The sequence below is a fragment of the Cupressus sempervirens genome, chromosome 4 (assembly GCF_028749045.1).
Source record: "Cupressus sempervirens isolate cs-2001-9-10 chromosome 4, ASM2874904v1, whole genome shotgun sequence".
NCBI lineage: Eukaryota > Viridiplantae > Streptophyta > Pinopsida > Cupressales > Cupressaceae > Cupressus > Cupressus sempervirens.
Window position 1 is genome coordinate 474499130 of NC_143121.1, and position 20729 is coordinate 474519858.

General features: G+C 37.8%; 1 protein-coding gene across 3 annotated transcripts in view; it reads right to left on the reverse strand.

Annotated features, from left to right (window-relative positions):
• Positions 1 to 20729, reverse strand: part of LOC149562021 (Wound-responsive family protein) — a 120761-nt gene that overhangs the window by 25042 nt on the left and 74990 nt on the right. For all 3 annotated transcript variants that reach the window (XM_089825559.1, XM_089825558.1, XM_089825557.1), the window contains 2 exons: positions 2009 to 2100; positions 1864 to 1921 (listed from right to left, as the gene is read on the reverse strand). In XM_089825559.1, the coding sequence (XP_089681685.1) occupies positions 1869 to 1921; positions 2009 to 2100 (145 nt within the window). In that variant the 3' untranslated portion in view covers positions 1864 to 1868. The remainder of the gene's footprint in view (positions 1 to 1863; positions 1922 to 2008; positions 2101 to 20729) is intronic.

The following is a 20729-nucleotide window of genomic DNA, read 5'->3' on the forward strand; positions in this document are numbered from 1 at the left end:
AAGGAGATTGCCCACCTGATGTTATATACTCTTCCCAATTTAATAAAGCAAAGCAGAATAGCAAATTCCATTACCACAAGACTGGTTCTTCCTCCACCCTAGGAGTTCTCCACAATAAAAATCAGCTTGTTACAAAGTTTAATTTATTTCTGTTTTGAACACACCAATTCGTTCTCTGGTTTGAACTTTGAATGGCTGAAGCTGCCCCCTTGACGTACATATTGACTACATATCTTGAAAATTTTTGTTATCTATGAGCATGACACTTCTTCACGGCACCTTTAAATGCATTGACCATTTCTTGAATCACTGTCATATGGAAACATATTATCTGTATTAATCTGTTTGATGATACTTAGGTTGCAGGTAACCAACAACATAACCTGTCAGTTTTGAAGTCATAGGCAGTAATTTTAGCAATTGATTATCATATTTTATCATTATCTGATTGACTTTTAACAGTCCACAGGGAGAAAAAAATTCCAGACTCAAGCTAATCAACCAACAGACTAAGAGAATGCTTGCATTATACTTCCTATAATTCAAGGGTGGAGTAATGCTTGCAACTCCGACATTACACTTGTTGATCAAGGTACTGCAAATGCCAGCATTATACTAACTGCAATTCAAAAGTGGAGTAATGCTTCCAACATTATGCTTGTGGATCAAAAGGTATTAGAGTATTGTGACTATTAATTAGGCATTAGCCTTCTTATAATTTTAGTCACCAAAATAATGCTGTTGTGACATTTCATGGAAGTGACAGATAAAACTCGCCGTGTGCAAATTTGAAAGAAGCTGCAGATACACTACCCTACACTTAAGAAAAAATAGAATCAGTAGATGAAGCAGAACGACTAAATTCTGGCCCATACCTCTACTTGGAACATAAAGAATGATCTTTTATTCCTTCAATTATCTGTTTTGTTGAGTTTACTTCAACTGTAAGTAATGGCCAATGGGATATACACTCCTTTGAAAATAAGTAGCTCTATCATTTTTTCTGCTCAGTTGTATCTCAGCAATGGCTTGCTGATCATGCATGTGTATCTTAAAAATAATATGATACATATGTTCAAAGAAACCTCATGTGCATAACATGAGAAGAAGTTGTCAAACTCACAAAAAGCTATCCAATCCTTGTTATCTCAAGTAACATCAACTGAAATACTCGACCAGTATTAATATGGTTATGGTATGAATGTTGAAAGGAATTTCATACTAATTGAGCACATGGTTTTCTCTAATTGATAAGTTTTTAATGGATATTGTACAGTTATTTGATTTATTTTTTATGTTGCCCCAAGTCTCCAGGATAGGGATGGCAGGGGATGGGGGACCTGTTTCAAAGTCAGTAATTTTTTCAGGACACTTTTGAGGATGACTAGGAAACAGCCACATAAAAAAATAGGGAAAATTCAAAATATCTAGAGAAACTTCAAAATATTCATGTATACATTATAGAACTTTAAAATGTAACATTTGTCTCAAATTGAAAGTTCACATTAGAGTAAAAATCATACAAATTAGCAAATGTGACGATGAAACTTAATTCAAATTGCTTTCATGGTTCATTGTCAATATGCGTGTGTTACTAAAAAATACTTAATTCTACTGGAACATTTACAACTCCATAAACATTTGTTATGAATGTTCTTGAAATGTTAAAATATGAGTAACAGTTAATGTGGCTCAGATGCATATTCCAACCAACTCAAAAACCCATAAAAGATATTTAACCTTTACAAACTCAGTTAAAAAAAAGCATCGACGCGGCACTAAAAGGAATCTTACTTTTTCTCATTCCAATTTCTTTACAAAAATTAAAACAAAATATCAAATTAAATTGAATAAGTCTGATACCTTGATTAGAATTCCCACTTTGACATTCGAAGCTTGTTCAGTTTGTCTCTCCACAAGGCTTCAGAAACCATATATCAGCACCATAGGCAAGCTTAAACAACAGCAAGAATCCATGTCTACACTACTTTTTAAAACTTTAAAATACCTGCATCTTTGTAGCGTTCCTCCCCAGCAGCTATTAGCATGTTCATTACTAAACTAATCTCATCAGTTATTGGATCTGGACCTTCAGGAGCACTGCAAAAACATCAGGAAAACAGCTAACAGAAATCAATACTTTAACAGCATTCTGAAACACCAAAGTAACTGTGGTACGAGTTTAAACATTAAATACAATCAACAAGATAAAAGCTTAGCAAAGAAATTGATTGGCGGTATGAATATACAAAAGGATGCTACAAACTCATCATAACACACTTGAAATGGAAATTTAGAGTATGAGAAAGCCAATGAGTCAACATAGTTTCTTCCGCTAAGTCCATATCTAGTATGCTCCAAGCAGACACAAGACCCATACCGAAGTCTGCTATTCTGTTACCAGATTTTGTTTTCCCTTTTCCCCCTCATGGTTTCAATTGTATTAAGAAACCCTATTGAGATGAAAGGCTTTAATGCATTTAATATAGCTCAACTCTTAAAACATTCTAGAACTGTACCTTTGTTTTTTTATTGAGGATAAATAGGGCTTTTTGAAAGGATCCCAACCCTTTTATAAAGATCCAATCGTACACAACAATGAAGCTCAATAAGAAAAAACAATCGTCCAAAAACTCAGACTCCGACTTGACTTGGGAGCCAAAAATTTGACTTGGACTCGACATAAACTCTATAAAACAAAAACCTCATAATTACACAAAAAAAGAAATCAATGCATTTAGAGAATGTAAAGTATAATTTGACTACCAACTTATCATAATTCAAACATTACACATCATGTGAACCTCGAACTCTCTGTTGTCCTGCATTTTGTCACCACAAAATGTTGGTAATAGCACCAAAAAATTTCAAGCTAGTTTCGTGTTTCTCTAAGCTTGAATTTGATATTCAATTGCTTAACGTTGACCAATCAATCCATTTCAATTCTTATATCAAATCTTTTTACTGAAGGCCTTCGTCGCATCTTTTTAGTCAACCTTCGGTAATCTCAGACATAACGATTTTCAAAGGGAGTTCAAAAGTTGTGATAGAATCTTAAATGATCGATAAATTGTAACAGTCAAGAGAACTATAGTTCATGCAACTATGTGGTCTGAATAGGCCCATCCCTTGTGTACATCATATAAAAGTGGTGACTTCATCTAAACCATCTACAATAAATAAATAATACTTGATGTATGAGTTATAGAATCATTCAAGTGGCACAATCATACTCAATCAAGATATTGGCGTATTGTGAACGAGTTTGTGTTCGCTTCTACTATTAAGCTTAATAAATGTTTGGAACTTCAAAGGATGAAAAGAGAAAGTTGGGATTTAGAAAGGAGTTGTCATATTTGATACAAAAGTTTTCAACAGTATAAGAAAGAGTGGAAATTTTACATTGTGGGGGGTAAACTTAATAAACAATGTTCAAATTCCCACTTGAAACCATCTTTAGAGAGGAGATTTAATAATTTAACATTTATGGATTGTCATAGAAAGATAAGTAATTCTTACTCTTGAGTATTATAGTTATCTACTTACTATAGTCTCTTTCTTAGTTATGAACTTATACGTACTATAAGAGTTAAATTGCATTGATCTTTTCCCTTATATCTACAGATGTTCTTGCAGAAAAGGAAAGTTGGTACATTTGCTACCACGGTTATTGTGCAGGCTCTGGAAGTGAACATCCTTTATGATTAAGATTATGAAGAGGAAATCTGACATTACTTCAGATTAAGAGGGAGCAAATAAGAACATGATTCTATCAAATTTTTATTCAGAGGGAGTAGATCATATCACTTCAGAGGTAAACTTGACATGATTAATGATTATTGTTTCTTATGCACTTATTGACTAACATCATATGGTTGATGATTAGATGCATACTTTGATAAATTTACTCTTGTAGAAAATGCTCCATGTAATGTGACCTTGTGATACTAGTGCATTTATCACAAGGATGAATTATATTAGTACAGATGAGAAAAGTGTTGATATTTTTACCAAGCCTCTTGCAAAGTTGAAATTGTGTACTTCAGAGGTAAAATTGATATGACTTTATTGTAAATGCATTTATTAAAATATATATTCATGAATATAAAATTATTTTTGCTTGCAAGCTTGTATTGTGAAAAGTGAGGACTTTTCTTGTGAAAGGTGACGACCTTTCGTGTGTTCTGATCTATTATAAAGTGACGACTTTATTTTAGTTGATTTGTTTTCAAACAATGGTTGAATTTGGTGTTATCTTTCGGGCTGGATTTTGCCGAACGCATTGATAACCTTCATGGGTCTTTTGGGCAATAGTCGGACACCATGAAAACCCATTGTTTTAAAAGTTTGGGTTATCCTTGTTCTTCGGGCCGAGTTTCGCCAAACACATTGATAACCTTCATGGGTCTTTTGGGTGATAGTTGGACACCATGAAAACCCATTGTTTTGAAAGTTTGGATTCTCCTTGTTCTTTGAACCGGATTTTGCCGGACACATTGATAACCTTCATGGGTCTTTTGGGCGATAGCCGGACACCATGAAAATCCATTATGTTTTCTTTATCTCTCTTAGTTTAAAACATAATGATGATTACACCTTATTGTGTAAGTTAAACTTATCTCAATTTCCCTTTGCTTAAGAGGGAGTATTGAGGATTCTAGCCTCTTAGTGTATTGAAGTAAATTCCATATGTTAATTTACATATGTGTGTTGATGAATTCATATTGATATGCCATTTTAGGGATATCATAGTGAGATGATATCTCCTTATACTCAAGAACATAATATGTTATATATCAATCTTCCAAAATAAAGAGGGAGTATTGAGATAGCTTCGATTGTATCTAAGTCATAACTATAGTAGAAAAAAATTGATATACATATCATTTTATTGTTGGCATGTTTGTTCTGACACATTTCGTGAAGCAATGTCTACTATAAAAAGATCTCACCTATGATATAGACTTCCTGTTAAGACTTATATTATCAAAGGATAATGTATCTAGTGTGATATATATATTAAGGTCTTTTTAATATGACATTCTAAGATTATCGTGATAATGTATTCTGTAACAATCCTCCTGAGCTAAGAGGGAGTGTTAAATTGTAGCTTCTATCGGATTGAACTTTTTTAGAGTTAATCCTTCTATAATTATTATTTATACATACTCTAATAGATCTATATATATATTGTATGCTATATATAATATATTGTATGCTATATATTATATATAATATATTTATATATAATATAGATATGTTTTAATTAATGATTAATTAATATATATAACCATAGAGACATGTCTCTTCACAAGACATGCCTCTTGAAGATATATTTATATATCTTGGAAATCTGCAATTGAAACACATAGAATTACAACAATGTTATTACATTTGCAGAGATCTTAAATTTAACAAAAGTGACTACATAATCAACATCAATCTAAGAAATTCATACTTCAGACTCCAAAATCTGACATACGAAGTTCCTACATTTCAAATACATAACACCATAACCATAGGATTATCCTGTTCCTACAAATCAAATCAAAGTACAGTAAAACAAAATAAATCTCTTTTTTTCCTTGTTACAAAATAGAACTGTCTTCCCCCTTAGCAGCTGTAGAACTTGCAGACCGGAACGAAGAAACCCCTTTGTGTAGAAATCGTCACAATAAATAACAGCTTTCACTTACATTTGGTTTTGGTAACTATTTCTTGAAAATCATTTTAATCATTCTCATGAATAATCTTCATCTTATCACTTTAGAATATTTAATAGTTGATCCATTTTAAAGTTTCATAGATTATAACAAATATATTTACCAAATTTAAAATGAATGCCATGTGCATTCTTGGACAGGTGGCATATGCTGGTAACAAATTGCTGTCATGATCTTGTGACTTTGGTAATTTATATACTGCTGCACTTAAACACTCCTAGCTTTTGATCCGTACTGAATTTTACAAAACGGCTTGGAGAGAATTTAGATAATTAGGTTTTCCCAAACATATCCAAAATTCAACTCAATCCAACAATCGGATTAAAAGTTGTGGCCCCCACAACATGATTTTTTTCTAACTGCAGCACATTTGTATTTGTTGGTATGTTGACACACCCGCATACAATCCATTATAACTTTTGACCTTGGCCAAATTTTTAAGATCTCTAGTGAAGATTTAGAAATCTTGATTTTGGACAATATATCCAAAATTCAAAAAGATCAACGGTGGAGCTAAAAGTTATGCCCCCTGCATTGTGACTGCTATTTTTTTATGCTGATAGAAATCTAAATTTACAGGCTATATTAAAACTATAACATTATATACACCAATACCTGCACATGACTCACATGTTGGAGTTTCTTTGTTGTACATCTCATTATCCACCACCACCTTCTGGCCTTGGATCTTGGACTTCCAAGCAACTTATAACATCACATCTGCTTTGTATTTTATGCATAACAATATGACCTTTCGAACTCTGAACTCGAACTTGAACTAACCCGATTTTGAACTTTGAACTTGAACTGACCCAAAGGTTCAACTTCAACTTCAACTTAGGCACTCCCAAGACTTAAACAATTGACTTTAATAGTGAAGAAAAATACAAGTGTAACACTTAGCAATCTAACTATTTGGGAAGCATGATCTCTTAACTGACTTTACCCTCAACTATCGCAAGCATTCTGTCCAACAATCCATATGCAAAAACCAATCCTCAACCATGCAATTGACCCGGTTTCAACGACAGAAATCAGACTTGAGTGGGTGCCAACAAGCTCAACATCGTTACTAGAGTCACCTCTCCTTATACCCTCCAAGCTTAGAGCACCAACACTGGTTTAGTATTTGCGTGATCTTTCATTCCATTCAATTGTTGCAATGATATCGGGCCAATTTGAAGGTTCAACCCGTAGTCACACACATGAGATGTGTTTCTTATGCCTGTATATAGATAATTTTAAGGAACTCTAGAGTAATAGCAACATTCCTTCGACTTTGTCGACATCAACAACTTCCAGATCGATGCCTATCCTTAACTTGGATATTCTTCCATACAATTTGATTCAAGTTGGATTGTGACTGTTTAGAGATGATGGAGTGTATCACTTGAATGACAACTAAAACTTCAAGCCTTGAATTTGAACATGGAACCCAACCCATACATTTGAGTCCACTAGCTGATTGAAATTTTATGTATTGAATTTGTGTCTTCAGGACTCACAACCAATGAAATTACATTTCTGAATTTCTGAACTTATGAAACTTGAATCATTGAACCTAAATGTTTGGGCCTTGATTTTGCAAACTTGAACTTGAAGTTGAACTCAAACTTGAAGTCGAACTCAAACTTGAAGTCGAACTCGATTTGAAGTTGAACTCGAACTTGAAGTTGAACTTGATGGTTCAAGTTCAACATACCCCCACAACACTATCTTCTTCACAAGTAACAATTTATAAATCATCATTAGCAATTAAAACCAACCAAAATTTCCTCTACAGAGGTGACTTGGAAGTTTAGAATACAGGTGCTAATAGCATGGTAATAGCTAGTTCTAACTAGGGATGTGGGTCGTGAGGGATACAAAGAATCCAACAATCTGTGGTAAAAGACCAATGCCTTATCCATTGGCCAATAGAGTCTAGGGAACAATGAAAATCGAGATCTGCTTGCAGAGAGGGAAAGCAGGGCAACGGGCCTAAACAACTAAACTACCAACAAACCAAAACTACCGAGCAAACTACACCTAGCCACAACAAAAACTTTATGTACAAAGAATAGGCCAAGCAGCCCATACTCAGAAGAATGTACCTGGTTGCTCATGGAAAACCATTGACTGGTTGAGAGAAATATATGCCGATATGAAAAAGTGGCTGGAAAATGAGATGCACCACTCCAAGCAACCACCGAGCAGCAAATAAAAGCATGGATTCAAACATCATGATTTGGATCAACCTTTGAATCACTATGCCGGTTCCAAATAACCACTCAGCTCCAAGGAAATCTAGTTGTGGCATTCTAACATGATTTTTAATGAGGTGATTTGTATCCCACATACCTTTATGACCAGCCTGATAAGACTCAAATTCAGGCTTTGCACATAAACTCGTCATGAAAAAGAAAGGATTCCCAATAATCTGCACCTTAGTATTTTCAAGGCCCTTTCGCATTTTATGTTGTGTCAACTTTTCACTAATCTCCATGTAACCAAAATGGAAGCATTCATAATCAGCATGCAACAAATTTTCTGTTTTAGCATTACCACCCTAAAGTGTTTCTTGATCTTGATGAACTATTACACTTTCTTGATCAAAGTAGCCCGCTGAATATATATCAGAAGTATCAAATCTAAAAGATTCTAATTCTGAAAAGAAAACACCTAATAGCAAGCTCTTACTTGTTTCAACATCAACAATGCCCTTCAAAGGGTCTTCTTGCTCCTGTGGTAATTCATGATCCAATCCTCCTCCTTGAGAGGTATAGTGAAGATGACAAATTTCATTTTCCCTCCGTGTATCAAGATAATAGCTGCCTTGTTGTTCATGCTGATTTATCACATTTTCCCAGTTATCACCAATGGCTGAGACAACATTAGATATTTCAAAAGAAAAAGAATTGAGTTCCTGCAAGGACATAGCCAGTGAAGAGTTTTCATGCAACTGATTATCACCAAGTTTCCCCTCGGTGGAAAAGCCAGCAAAGCAAGTCATCATATCAAATGATTGAGGAAGATGCTGATCATTATTTTCAGCATGCAAACCAGATTCTTCTACCATATCCAAATAATCGTTTTTTGCGGGTGCAGCTTCATGACAGTCTTCATCACTGTACTCAGCATGTAGATGATATGATCCAACCATATCACTGTGGTTGCTTTCAATCACAAGAGGTAATCGAAAATCTTCTTCTTGGAAAATTGTCAAATTTTGACAAAAGAGACAAGAGGTGCTGATTTTATTTTCTTTTTTAGAACAAGCTTCTTCTTAGAAGGCTCAACCTTCAGATAATGTTGCTGTCCACCAAGGTAGTCTTTCATTTGAGGAGTCCTTGTAGATTTTAGGCCACTAAGAATCAAGTCATTGTCCAACTTGATTGCCTCCTTTTGAGCATCTACCAAACTTTGCACTACAAGACACCTTAACCCAAATTGAACTTCAACCTCCATTGCAGTAGTAAAGATGCCTAACTAATTGATTTCATTAGGCTAATGGGCCACAGGGATTTTACCAACACTCTAGTTGAATCTGTCAACAAACTCCCTTACAAATTCATCCTCTTTCATCTGAATTTGAAAAAGATCTGTCAACAATTGATAGGCATCAATTGTGAGTTGAAACCTCTCAAGGAACTTTTCCTTAAGATTATCCCAAGTGGTGATACATCCAACTAGTAGATTCTGAAACCATTCAGCGGCATTTCCCACAAGGCTTTGAACAAACAACCTAATGGATACATTTTCTTCTTGCACACCAAGAACACCACATGCGACAATGACTGCTTTTTTGTGGTCATTTGGATCTTAAGTCTTATCTCCAGAGAACTTGGGAAGGTATTCCCATGACCTTTTAGGTAGGGCTGAATACTAGACCAAGGCAAACAATCCAATCTGAGCCCCCCATGGCTAAGTGGCAACCACAACCATAATACACACTGGAACTCCAAAATCAAAGATTAAGCAGGTTTGAAATACAGAGTCACCAACCTCTGTCCTCGGGGAGGTACCTTAAGATATACAAGAAAAGAAAGCACTGGAACTTCCCTTTCTTTCCCCAACGGAGTTGCCAAAAATCTGTTAGTAAACAAATTTTTCCTTCAACAAGAAATGTAAATAATGACTCAATATGCCCAAAAAGAAGAACAAAAAGTACTAACAGTTGGATCAGTTATCATTGATTGATAACTATCCTCTGAATTAAGAGGTACAATTCCCTTGTTTACAGATTTGCAATGAATTTAAATCATAGATGTAAATTTAACTTGAAGGTACTTAAGGTTTCCAGACATGAAATGAATGCGATTTCTAGATTTATAAACTGCATACAAGAAGAAAAATGAGCAAGTAGCCTCAAGACTACCTAATCGATCTTTCTTATTACACAAAAAATGGAAGGAAGATTTCTTCGCTTCACGAACAATGAATAACTCTACAAAGACTGCATTTAAAATGAGACAAAAGTGATTGCATAATCAACATCAGTCTAAGCAATTCACACTTCAGACTCCAAAATCTGACATACAAAGTTCCTACATTTCAAATACATAACGGCATAACCATAGGATTATCCTGTTCCTGCAAATCAAATCAAAGTACAGTAAAACAAAATAAATCTCTGCTTTTTCGTGTTACAAAATAGAACTATCCTCCCCCTATAGCAGCTGTAGAACTTGCAGACCGGAAAGAAGAAACCCCTTTGTGTAGAAATCTTCACAATAAATAACAGCTTTCACTTGCATTTTGGTTCTAGTAACTGTTTCTTGAAAGTCATTTTAATCATTCTCATCAATAATCTTCTTCTTATCACTTTAGAATATTTAATAGTTGATCCATTTTAAAGTTTCATAGATTATAACAAATATATTTACCAAATTTAAGATGAATCCCATTTGCATTCTTGGACAAGTGGCATATGCTGGTAACAAATTGTTGTCATGATCTTGTGACTGTCATTGGTAATTTATATACTACTGCACTTAAACACTCATAACTTTTGATCCGTAATGAATTTTACAAAACGGCTTGGAGAGAATTTAGATAATTAGGTTTTCCCAAACATATCCAAAATTTAGCTCAATCCAAAGTCAGATTAAAAGTTGTGGCCCCCGCAACATCACTGTTTTTCTGACTACAGCACATTTGTATTTACTGGTATGCTGACAAACCCGCATACAATCCATTATAACTTTTGACCTTGGCCTAATTTTGAAGATCACTCTAGTGAAGATTTAGAAATCTTGATTTTAGACAATATATCCAAAATTCAAAAAGATCCAATGGTGGAGCTAAAAGTTATGCCCCCACGTTGTGACTGTTATTTTTTTATGCTGATAGAAATTTGTGGTTACAGGCTATATTAAAACTATAACAATATATACACCGATACCTGCACATGAATCATATGTTGGAGTTTCTTTGTTGTAAATCTCATTATCCACCACCACCTCCTGGCCCTGGATCTTGGACTTCCAAGCAACTTATAACATTAACACTGCTTTGTATTTTATGAATAAAAAAGTGACCTTTCGAACTCTGAACTCGAACTTGAACTGACCCGATTTTGAATTTTGAACTTGAAGTTGAAGTTGAACTGACCCGAAGGTTCAACTTCAACTTCAACTTAGGCACTCCCAAGACTTAAACAATTGACTTTAACGGTGAGGTGAAGAAAAATACAAGTGTTACACTTAGCAATCTGACTATTTGGGAAGCATGATCTTTGAACTAACTTTACCCTCAACTGTTGCAAGCATTCTATCCAACAGTCCATATGCAAAAACCGATCTTCAACCATGCAATTGACCGGGTTTCCACGACAAAAATCAGACTTGAGTGGGCGCCAACAAGCTCAACATCTTTACTAGGGTCACCTCTCCTTATACCCTCCAAGCTCAGAGCACCAACATTGGTTTAGTATTTGCGTGATCTTTCATTCCATTCAATTATTGCAATGATATCGGGCCAATTAGAAGGTTCAACCCCTAGTCACACACATGAGATGTGTTTCTTATGCCTGCATATAGATAATTTTAAGGAACTCCAAAGTAATAGCAACATTCCTTCGGCTTTGTCGACATCGACAACTTCCAGATCAATGCCTACCCTTAACTTGGATATTCTTCCATACAATTTGATTCAAGTTGGATTGTGACTGTTTAGAGATGGAGTGTATCACTTGAATGACAACTAAAACTTCAAGCCTTGAATTTGAACATGGAACCCAATCCATACATTTGAGTTGGTTGGCTGATTGCAATTTTATGTATTGAATTTGTGTCTTCAGGACTCACAACCAATGAAATTACATTTCTGAATGTCTAAACTTATGAAACTTGAATCACTGAACGTAAATGTTTGGGCCTTGATTCTACAAACTCGAACTTGAAGTTAAACTCAAACTTGAAGTTGAACTCAAACTCGAAGTTATGAACTTGATGGTTCAAGTTCAACGTACCCCCACAACACTATCTTCTTCACAAGTCACAATTTATAAATCATCATTAGCAATTAAAACCAACCAAAATTTCTTCTACAGAGCTGACTTGGAAGTTTAGAATGCGGGTGCTAATAGCATGGTAACAACAATAATGCATTGAAAACCCTAAGTCGCTTTTGAAATCAGCAATCTTTAGTTGCGCGCATTCCCATGTGTTCCACCTTCACACTTTCTCATTTCATTCTGTTTCATTCCATCTTCCATATTTTCACTTTCATAACACTCATTCCACACTCCATTCATTTCATTTTCATCCATTGCATATGCATACGATTTCTTTAAGATCATTTTGTTCGATCTCCCAAGTCTCCAATTTGTTTCCAAATCTTTGTTGATCACAAATCAACTTGTATGGCGATTCCATGTAATTATGTATTTATGTTTTGGGATTTTTGTGTTGCAATACAAGCACAAGAAATATCCCCACCATCAAAATCCAAAGGCAAAATGAACTATCAATATGAGAAAGAGTTGGCTCATGCAGCTCCCTCATTAGTCATATCTATTCTAGATAACGTGATGGACACAAAGATTGGTCATGTGGATGTGGCTGATTTTTTGTAAAGAGTTGAAGCTCTAGCTAGTCATGAAATGAAGTGTATCAAGAGAAGTAACATTCACCTGGTGTCTACATTTCCTATGGCAGCCATAGAACCTGATTCATTCTCGGATGTGCACAGCAGTTTACTCCAAAGACGAAGACTATCAAGGACGCTGACGGCAAGGTTATCATTAGCCTTGATCCTGAGGTCATTGAACAAATTTTCAAGGTTCCACATAAAGAAGAATGTGCATATTTGACCAAAGGATCATCTTTGGCATGCTGGAATGGGCAAAAGGGTGATTATCAGAAGAATGTCAATCTTTATTGGTTAGACAATAAAAGAAGCAACTTCTCCAAATGGCCAAAAATTGTTCATCGGTCTAACTTTAAAAAAAAATATAAGGATCTCATCATCCTTCTCAGCTGAATTTGTGGCCTTAAAGATTCTACTGATTTCAAGCCATGGATGTATAAGTTGATGTTTCAAATCATGGAGAATAAAGAACACATCTTTTTGGGAGAGCTCATCATCACTGCACTTTGCCAACAAATAGGCAACATGGGAACATTAGCGCCCTTCTACATGAATTCTTATCTTGTTTACATTGCTGCTGCCATGGGATCTTTCTCTGGTTTTTCTACCAAGGGAGATCGTCTTCAAGTTCCTATTTTTTATTACTATGACCGAATCCCTTTGGCAAACAGTAAATTTCATTATAGAAGAGTCCAAGATGTTTTCTTTGGGCATTTCCGATGCTTGTTCGATAAACAGTTATCTGTCAAAAGAGTATCTGATGCAGCATCAAAGAAGGTGAACCAATACAGCTGTATTTTCATTCAGTTTCCCACTTTCACATACTTGAGAGTTGGATATTTCAAAGGTGAACCATATACCCTACCTAGGTATGCTACAAATCGAATCATCTTGATAGAGCTAGCTAGACAGCTCATGGACATAGAGAGTGATCAGCATGCTATGCATAGGCATGGTTTCAACATTACCTCAGCTAAACCTTTGGCTATTGGCAATTGTTCGATCATTTATGTACTTAAAACAAAGAATATGGAAGCAAAGTTCTAGTTGATCACCTTGAAGAAGTTCAAGGCCAGATTTGACTTTGATTAAAAAGAGATGAATTCTCAAATGAAAAGAGCTTACACTCATGTTCATCGCATCGAGGAAATCTGGACTGATATGAGGACAGAGCTTGACATCATGAGGATAGACTACTGCATATTAACCCTGTAGCAAATAATTGATCTTAACATGTTGGAGATCCCTTCAGATTTCCAAGTTCAAGATGGTGGCAACATCCTTGATCCGAAGTTTCATCAAGCCGACTTTAATAAAAAGTGTCCTTTCCTATCCAGTGGCAACAAAAGGAAAGTACATCTATCATGGAGAGATTTCAATCCATCTTGGTAAACACCAATAAATGGTTGAAAATTAAAAGCCTTAAAAGAGTAAATCCTAAGATTGACTTGGATTGTGGAAGTTTTGGTCCACCTGGCAAAAAGTCACAACTAGAAATCACTGGGAAAGATGGTGCCTCATCTTTTGATGCTAAGGGTTCCCTCAAATTCAAATTAAAGGGCAAAAAAGGAGCTAAATCATCTCAAATATCTGAACCAATTCAAAAATCAAAGGAAGAATCAGAAGAAGAATTGGAGATAGAATTTGATAAAGAAGTTTAAGACAAAGAAGGGGAAGTCATGATCATATCTCCTCCAAAGCCTACACAAGCTTGTGCACTGTCTGTACATGAAGAGCCTTTTCTACATGAAGTAGATGACGATGTGGATTCATTCTCAACTGTTTTTACTACTTCCATTCCAATCTCGGAAGTTAATACAGTGACTCTTCCTATTTCCTCTGCTACTTCTCGCATCCCTGCAATGAACAATATGAGCATTTAGCAAATGTTTTTGAGGATTTTCCAACTCTTACAAGTGGTCATGTTTTCCAACTTGATACACCTTTGATAGGGTTTCAACTTTTTATGACAGAGTCTTCTCAGCATGTTCCTATGCCTTCAGCTTTGCAGACTAGATCTTATTCTGTTACAACAAAAATACAATCAGGATCAATGCCAATGGTCTCCACTGTATTTGCTTCTATGGATGAAGGTTTGCCAACCTGCATGGTTGAGCAAAATAACAACGAAGCGGAGAAAAGTGGTTGTTCCTCCGGACAATCTCCCTATTAAGAAAACCAAACCTAAATCTTTGAAAGACAAGATTGTTTTAAGGTCAAATAAAATCAAATTTGTTGAGGTTGTCGAGCCCTTGGTGGACAAACCTGTTGAGGATCTTACTCAATCTGATTATAAGTTTACTAAAGTTGAAATCAGAAAGCAATCACGTTAGAGTTGTTTGCAAGATGCTCAAGATGCATTGGCTAATGTATCAAAGAGTAGTCATGAGCTATGGGAAAAGAAAAATCATCTGAAATAGGAGGTCTCTTGTCTGAACAAGGTCATTCAAAAACAATCTTCTTAGAGTGTTGTTGCTAAGTCTCAAACATCTAAGGAGAGAAAGCCGATTGAAGCCACCAAGTCTTGGATACAGGATATCATTTCTGAAGGAGTTCAAGCCATCACGGAAACATTTCAAGTCCTTAGGCGCATCAAAGAGATGAATGAAATGGAGCAAAACTTAATTTCTCCTTTGACTCAAGAAGCAAATAACTTGAAGGAAATCCTCGATGATTGGGATGAAATGGTAAGATTTGGTCAAGATACCTTGGTCTCATGTGACATTCTTTCGTCATGTGAAATGTTCTTCAGATATCAAGAACTCATTGGTTACAAAGAGGGAACGTTGAGGAAGCTGATCACAAAGTTGCAGGCGACCTTTGGAGATTGTCAAGCAATTGAAGCAAGTGTTACTTGTGATTTGGAACAGATGGGATGCCATGTTATTGATGAATCTAGTAGTCTCATTGTAGTAGAAAGAGTAAACTCAAAATATACAATCAGGATCAATGCTGATGTAGATTCTGAAGACTTTGGTTCGCACACAATGAACAAGTTTGTCTTGTATAAATCCTTGACAAAACACTTGTTGGATACTATGGCAGCAAATTCCAATGTTGTACAAACAACATATGCAAATGCAGTGAGAGTAGAAGCCATATCGAAGACCATGAAAATTGCTGATCTTCCCATAGTGCGTGACATCATTGTCAAATTCAAGGTACTGAGAAACAATCTTTAAGATTGTTGTTTTTGTTTTTATTTCATGTTAATAGTCGTAAAGGATGCATTACATGAAAAAGTGTAATTACATGTAATGCGAGATACATGTATGTAAAAAGATGTAATGCAAGTTGCATGTGCAATTGCATGTAACCCTTTATTTTCTCCTGTAGTTAGCCTAAGTCAAAGTTGGTTGAGTTGCTCCCACTTTTTCCTCCATCTTTTTCTCAACTCCTGTGCCTATATAAAGGACTGCCCCCTCATTGTAAAATCATCATTATCTTTATACAAGAGAGCTTTGGAGAAATTGTGCCAGCAAAACTTTATTTGTGTAAACACTACTTTGAGAGAAAGTGAATACAAAACAGCATTTGAGACTTGACTTGATTAAGTGAGATTGTTACTTGTATGAGTTATAAGCTTTGTCTATAATTCATTTAAGTTATCTTTGATTCATGTCATTTTGTGTTCTTGATAATTGTATCTCGTGAATTGAATAGAAAAGAGTTAAGAAGCAATTGGAGCTAGAGCATTTGACTAGGAGCACTTGTGGAAATATATAGCTAGAAGCTTTGTCTATAGCTTATACTTCTTTCTTAATTCGCAAAATAGTTAGGTTATTCTTACTTTTAGGAGTCTTTGTGCCCTAATTGTAAAGCTTTTCCATATAGAAGTATGACCCGACTTAGAGCCAAATCGGTACATTTTCAGCTAGCCTTTGAGTTAGTGATGGTTTATCGGTATCACTATTTCCAGCTCTTGATAGAAGTGTAGTTAGAGATTCACCCTGCCCATTACTCGCTCCACGAGTAAGTGGATTCTTTCTTGAAAGATAAGAATAAAGGATATTGGTAACACCCATTTTATAAAATCTCTGGAGTTCTTGCTTACCTTGAGTTGATCCAAGGTGTTTACCGTAGTGGTAAAGAAATCAACGCATATAAACAATGGAATATAATAGAAGAATAATATTCGTAATAGTATATGATGATTTACAATGATCCCAGACGAGATATAAATACTACTGCCGAACCTTCCTGAAGGAGTCCGTCGGCCACAACATTACATCCGCTACAAATTATTTACCCGTCGGCTACCGACGACAGTCAATCCGTCGGCTAGAGAACACCGCTGGATCCATCCAGTCGGCTAACACCATCCCCCCCAAAAAAACAGTCGTCTCCTGACGACTAACAAAATTAGGAGACAACTTACAAACAACAAAAGAAATACTAGAGAGAAGGGGGCGTCCTAGAAGTGTGCTGCTGGCGACGTAACTCATACACCTGCTCTATCCTAATGCGGAGGTCTGTCTGAATCTGAGAATTAACCTCGATGACCTCCTTTAGAAGAAGCGCCGCATCCATAGCCTGCCTCCTAGCTAACTGCATCTCGTGCTCAGCCGCATCCTTATCTCGAACCACCGCCTCTGTACCTTGCCGAGCCACGTCCCTCTCCTGTACTGCTGCTGCCATATCTACCAGTAGTGTTTCCCGCTCTGCGGCCCATGCTGCCTACTGATCGGCCAAGTCGACGGCTATCTTCTGTCTAGACTCACTCTCAGTTGCGACCCTGTCGGCCTCCGCACGACAACGACCATAGTAAACATTCTTGTATAGTCCCACAATCTCATGTGCCAACTTCATCATAGAGGTGTCACTGGGTCCCAACTCCGACTCAATGGCCCAATCTGCCAACATCTCAGCTGTCTCCACCGCTGGCCAGCCCCTGTCTACAAAACAAGTCTGAAATCATTGAGGACAAATCCCACGGATACATGCTCTGATCAAATGCCACTCCCTCCACCGAGTCAGGGCCTGAATTGCCACATCATGTCCCTTCTTCAATGCTTATTTCATAGTCCTGAGGTAATCCCGGCACCTGTCCTCATCCGACCCGTAATCCTCCTTGGCGAAGTCCTCCAATGACCATTCCGCATCACTGTTCTCCTCCTCATCAGCGGGAGTCATGCCCACATCCGGTGCCGCCCTCTCTGCTGTGGGCGCAACCACGGCATGTGGCATTCCCTCCACCTGAAGCTAAGGCTCTAGTACTACTGGTGATGTTCCTAAACGCCTAGGAGACTGAATGGACGGACCCCGCTTCGCAGGAGTGAGTCGGAACTACTGCCTCAGAAACTCACTAGCTCTATCCATCACCTTCGGTTGGTCTGACTGCGCGAGCTCCATGTTCTCCTCCGGTACTGGCCGAGCTGAGCTGACTCGGCCTCTGCTAAAAAAGATGATGAAACAGTGACAACTACATCACAATCAATGACCTCCAACCGAACCTGCGACTCTAGCTCTTGCGGTGGCAGCTGTGCTCTAGGTGAGACTGCGGCGGTGACATCTGCTGGTACAACTGGAATCACCTCCGCTACAATCGTCGGCAATATCTCAGCGAGTGTCATCTCCGTCATTTTCCGTGGGACATCTGCCTCCGCTAGAGGAGTCATAAGGACCGGGGCATGGCGCTGACCAAATGCCGAAATGGCTGTCGGAGAGGTAGTCAAGTGCGCCGAAGTTGACAACTGAGGAGGGGTAAAGAATGTGGGCCCACTACCCACTACCTCACCGTCAACTTCAGCCGATGTGCTCACCTCTTCTTCCACGGACTCAGCCCCATCACTCATCGAAGTGCCCTCCCGTCCGCTATCTGTCTCTCCGGAAGCAGCCAATACGCGGAGTACTTTCTTGTGACCTGCTGCTGATCCTTCTATATCCAAGTGTCGCCAGTAGGATATGGGAGAATCCTTGTCTGCCAACTTGCCCCTTGGAGGAGCCTCAAAACCATCTAGTGGGATCTGGCTAGCAGCAGCCTCCAGAAACAGCCCAATGGCATGGTGCGGCATAAAAAATGTTCGGTGCTGAAGCGTCATGAATTCCTCCATCCTGTTGGCAAGCACTTAGGCCCAATCATATACCACTCCCCTCCCTGCATGATACTAGTCATAAACACAATCTGCGGCAATGCTATATCTGAAGCTCGAGTGGCGCCTGTCAACCTACTCTTGATGACGTCCATGATACATCGCCAATGACCCTCCCGAATAAAGTCCCTGCGAAGCCCTCTACACTTTGTCCCCTGAACCGCTGTCTCCCTCTCCACGGGTGTAAAGGTCCCTGCACACTAGATCTATCCAACGCTCCTTCTGTTCCCGTGACAGTTTATGATTCTTGATTTCCACTTTCCTCCCATCAGGACCAAGGATGCCGAAAACCCTAGTGAAATCCTTAGGTTTAAAAGACACTGTCATTTGATGCTGCTTTCTCTGCTTCCAATACTGGGTCCACTGAGCTCCAACTGGATGATTAGCTCCTCCCGAGCTCTCTACGCATCCACCAAGACAGCCTCCCGGCCAACACCTACTCCCAGTGCCTCGGTACACAAACAGTCAATGCCTGCAGCGACTTCAACTCTTCTCAATTGGTCAGACTCCCACGACTGATATCCGCAACGACTAGGGGTCCAAGAGGCAACGCCCCCGGCGGGGTCGAGGGGCAACGCCCTTCGCCGCCAAGACCAAATTAGCACTTCGCAACCCACACAGAAATGCACGAAACACACCATTTCTGTCATTTTCTGCCGACTCTACACTCTTTCTGGCAACCACTGATTAGTCCCCTTCCCTTTGGCACCATCTGTAACTCATTCTGAACAACTTGAATCTGTCGTCGTCTTTTTTTTTTCTTTTTTCTTTTTTTTTACTGCTTCCTCTACAATCCACCACAAATCCCTCTGCACACAGAAATTCTTCTCCTTCCCTACACAAATTCCATCTTTTCCCTTCTCCTTATTCCGATCCTTGTTAAGCTGATTTGGCATTAATCTTCATTCTTCCCACCTTCCAGATTCATAAGGCAACAGCGCCAAATGTTTACTGTAGTGGTAAAGAAATCAATGCATACAAACAATGGCATATAATAGCAAAATAATATTCACAATAGTATATGATGATTTACAATGATCCCAGACGGGATATAAATACTACCGCCGAACCTTCCCGAAGGAATCCGTCGGCCACAACATTACATCTGCTACAAATTATTTACCCGTCGGCTACCGACGACAGTCAATCCGTCGGCTACAGAACACCGCCAGACCCATCCAGTCGGCTAACACAAGGAACGATGAGAAGGGGGAGCCTTCCCTTTAAGGTATGAGAGATTGTGTCTAACACGCTGTGGCTGGTCATCTTATTTTGCAACTGGATCTTTACCCAAAACTATCGGTTACAAAATATCCACCCGACACTCTCATAAGTTGAATTTTTAGTCACTATGTCTAATCGTGTTCAAGCACCAAAAGAATCTAAGCTAGGGACTTGAGAGTCCAAGCCCAAGACTCAGAAGTGTAGGATCAAAATTTGGCCAAGTACTCTCTAATACTCGTCTAAATGTGGCTCTAAAGTCTGGTCCACTCAGCTCGGTCAGCTCAAAAATGCACAAATTTGGTGAGCTTTGCCAAGCATTTTGCAAATTTTCAAACTATGAAACAAACCACACAACAACATAGTTGTAAACCAAAAGCAACCTAACAGCATCTCAAAAGGTCAAAACACCAATATACACATGCAAACCACCTACCACAGTGGAAGAAAAGCAACAAGCATAGGCACGCCACACACCAACAACAACCAAAAACCAGCCAGCTCAAGGTAGCTTAAAGTTAAGTGCTTCAATCTTTGAAGTCCAACTAGAATCCAAAGAACACAAGGGGCACTAGCAGAGCTTTCCCTTAGACCACTATAACCATAACTTTGTTGTTCCATA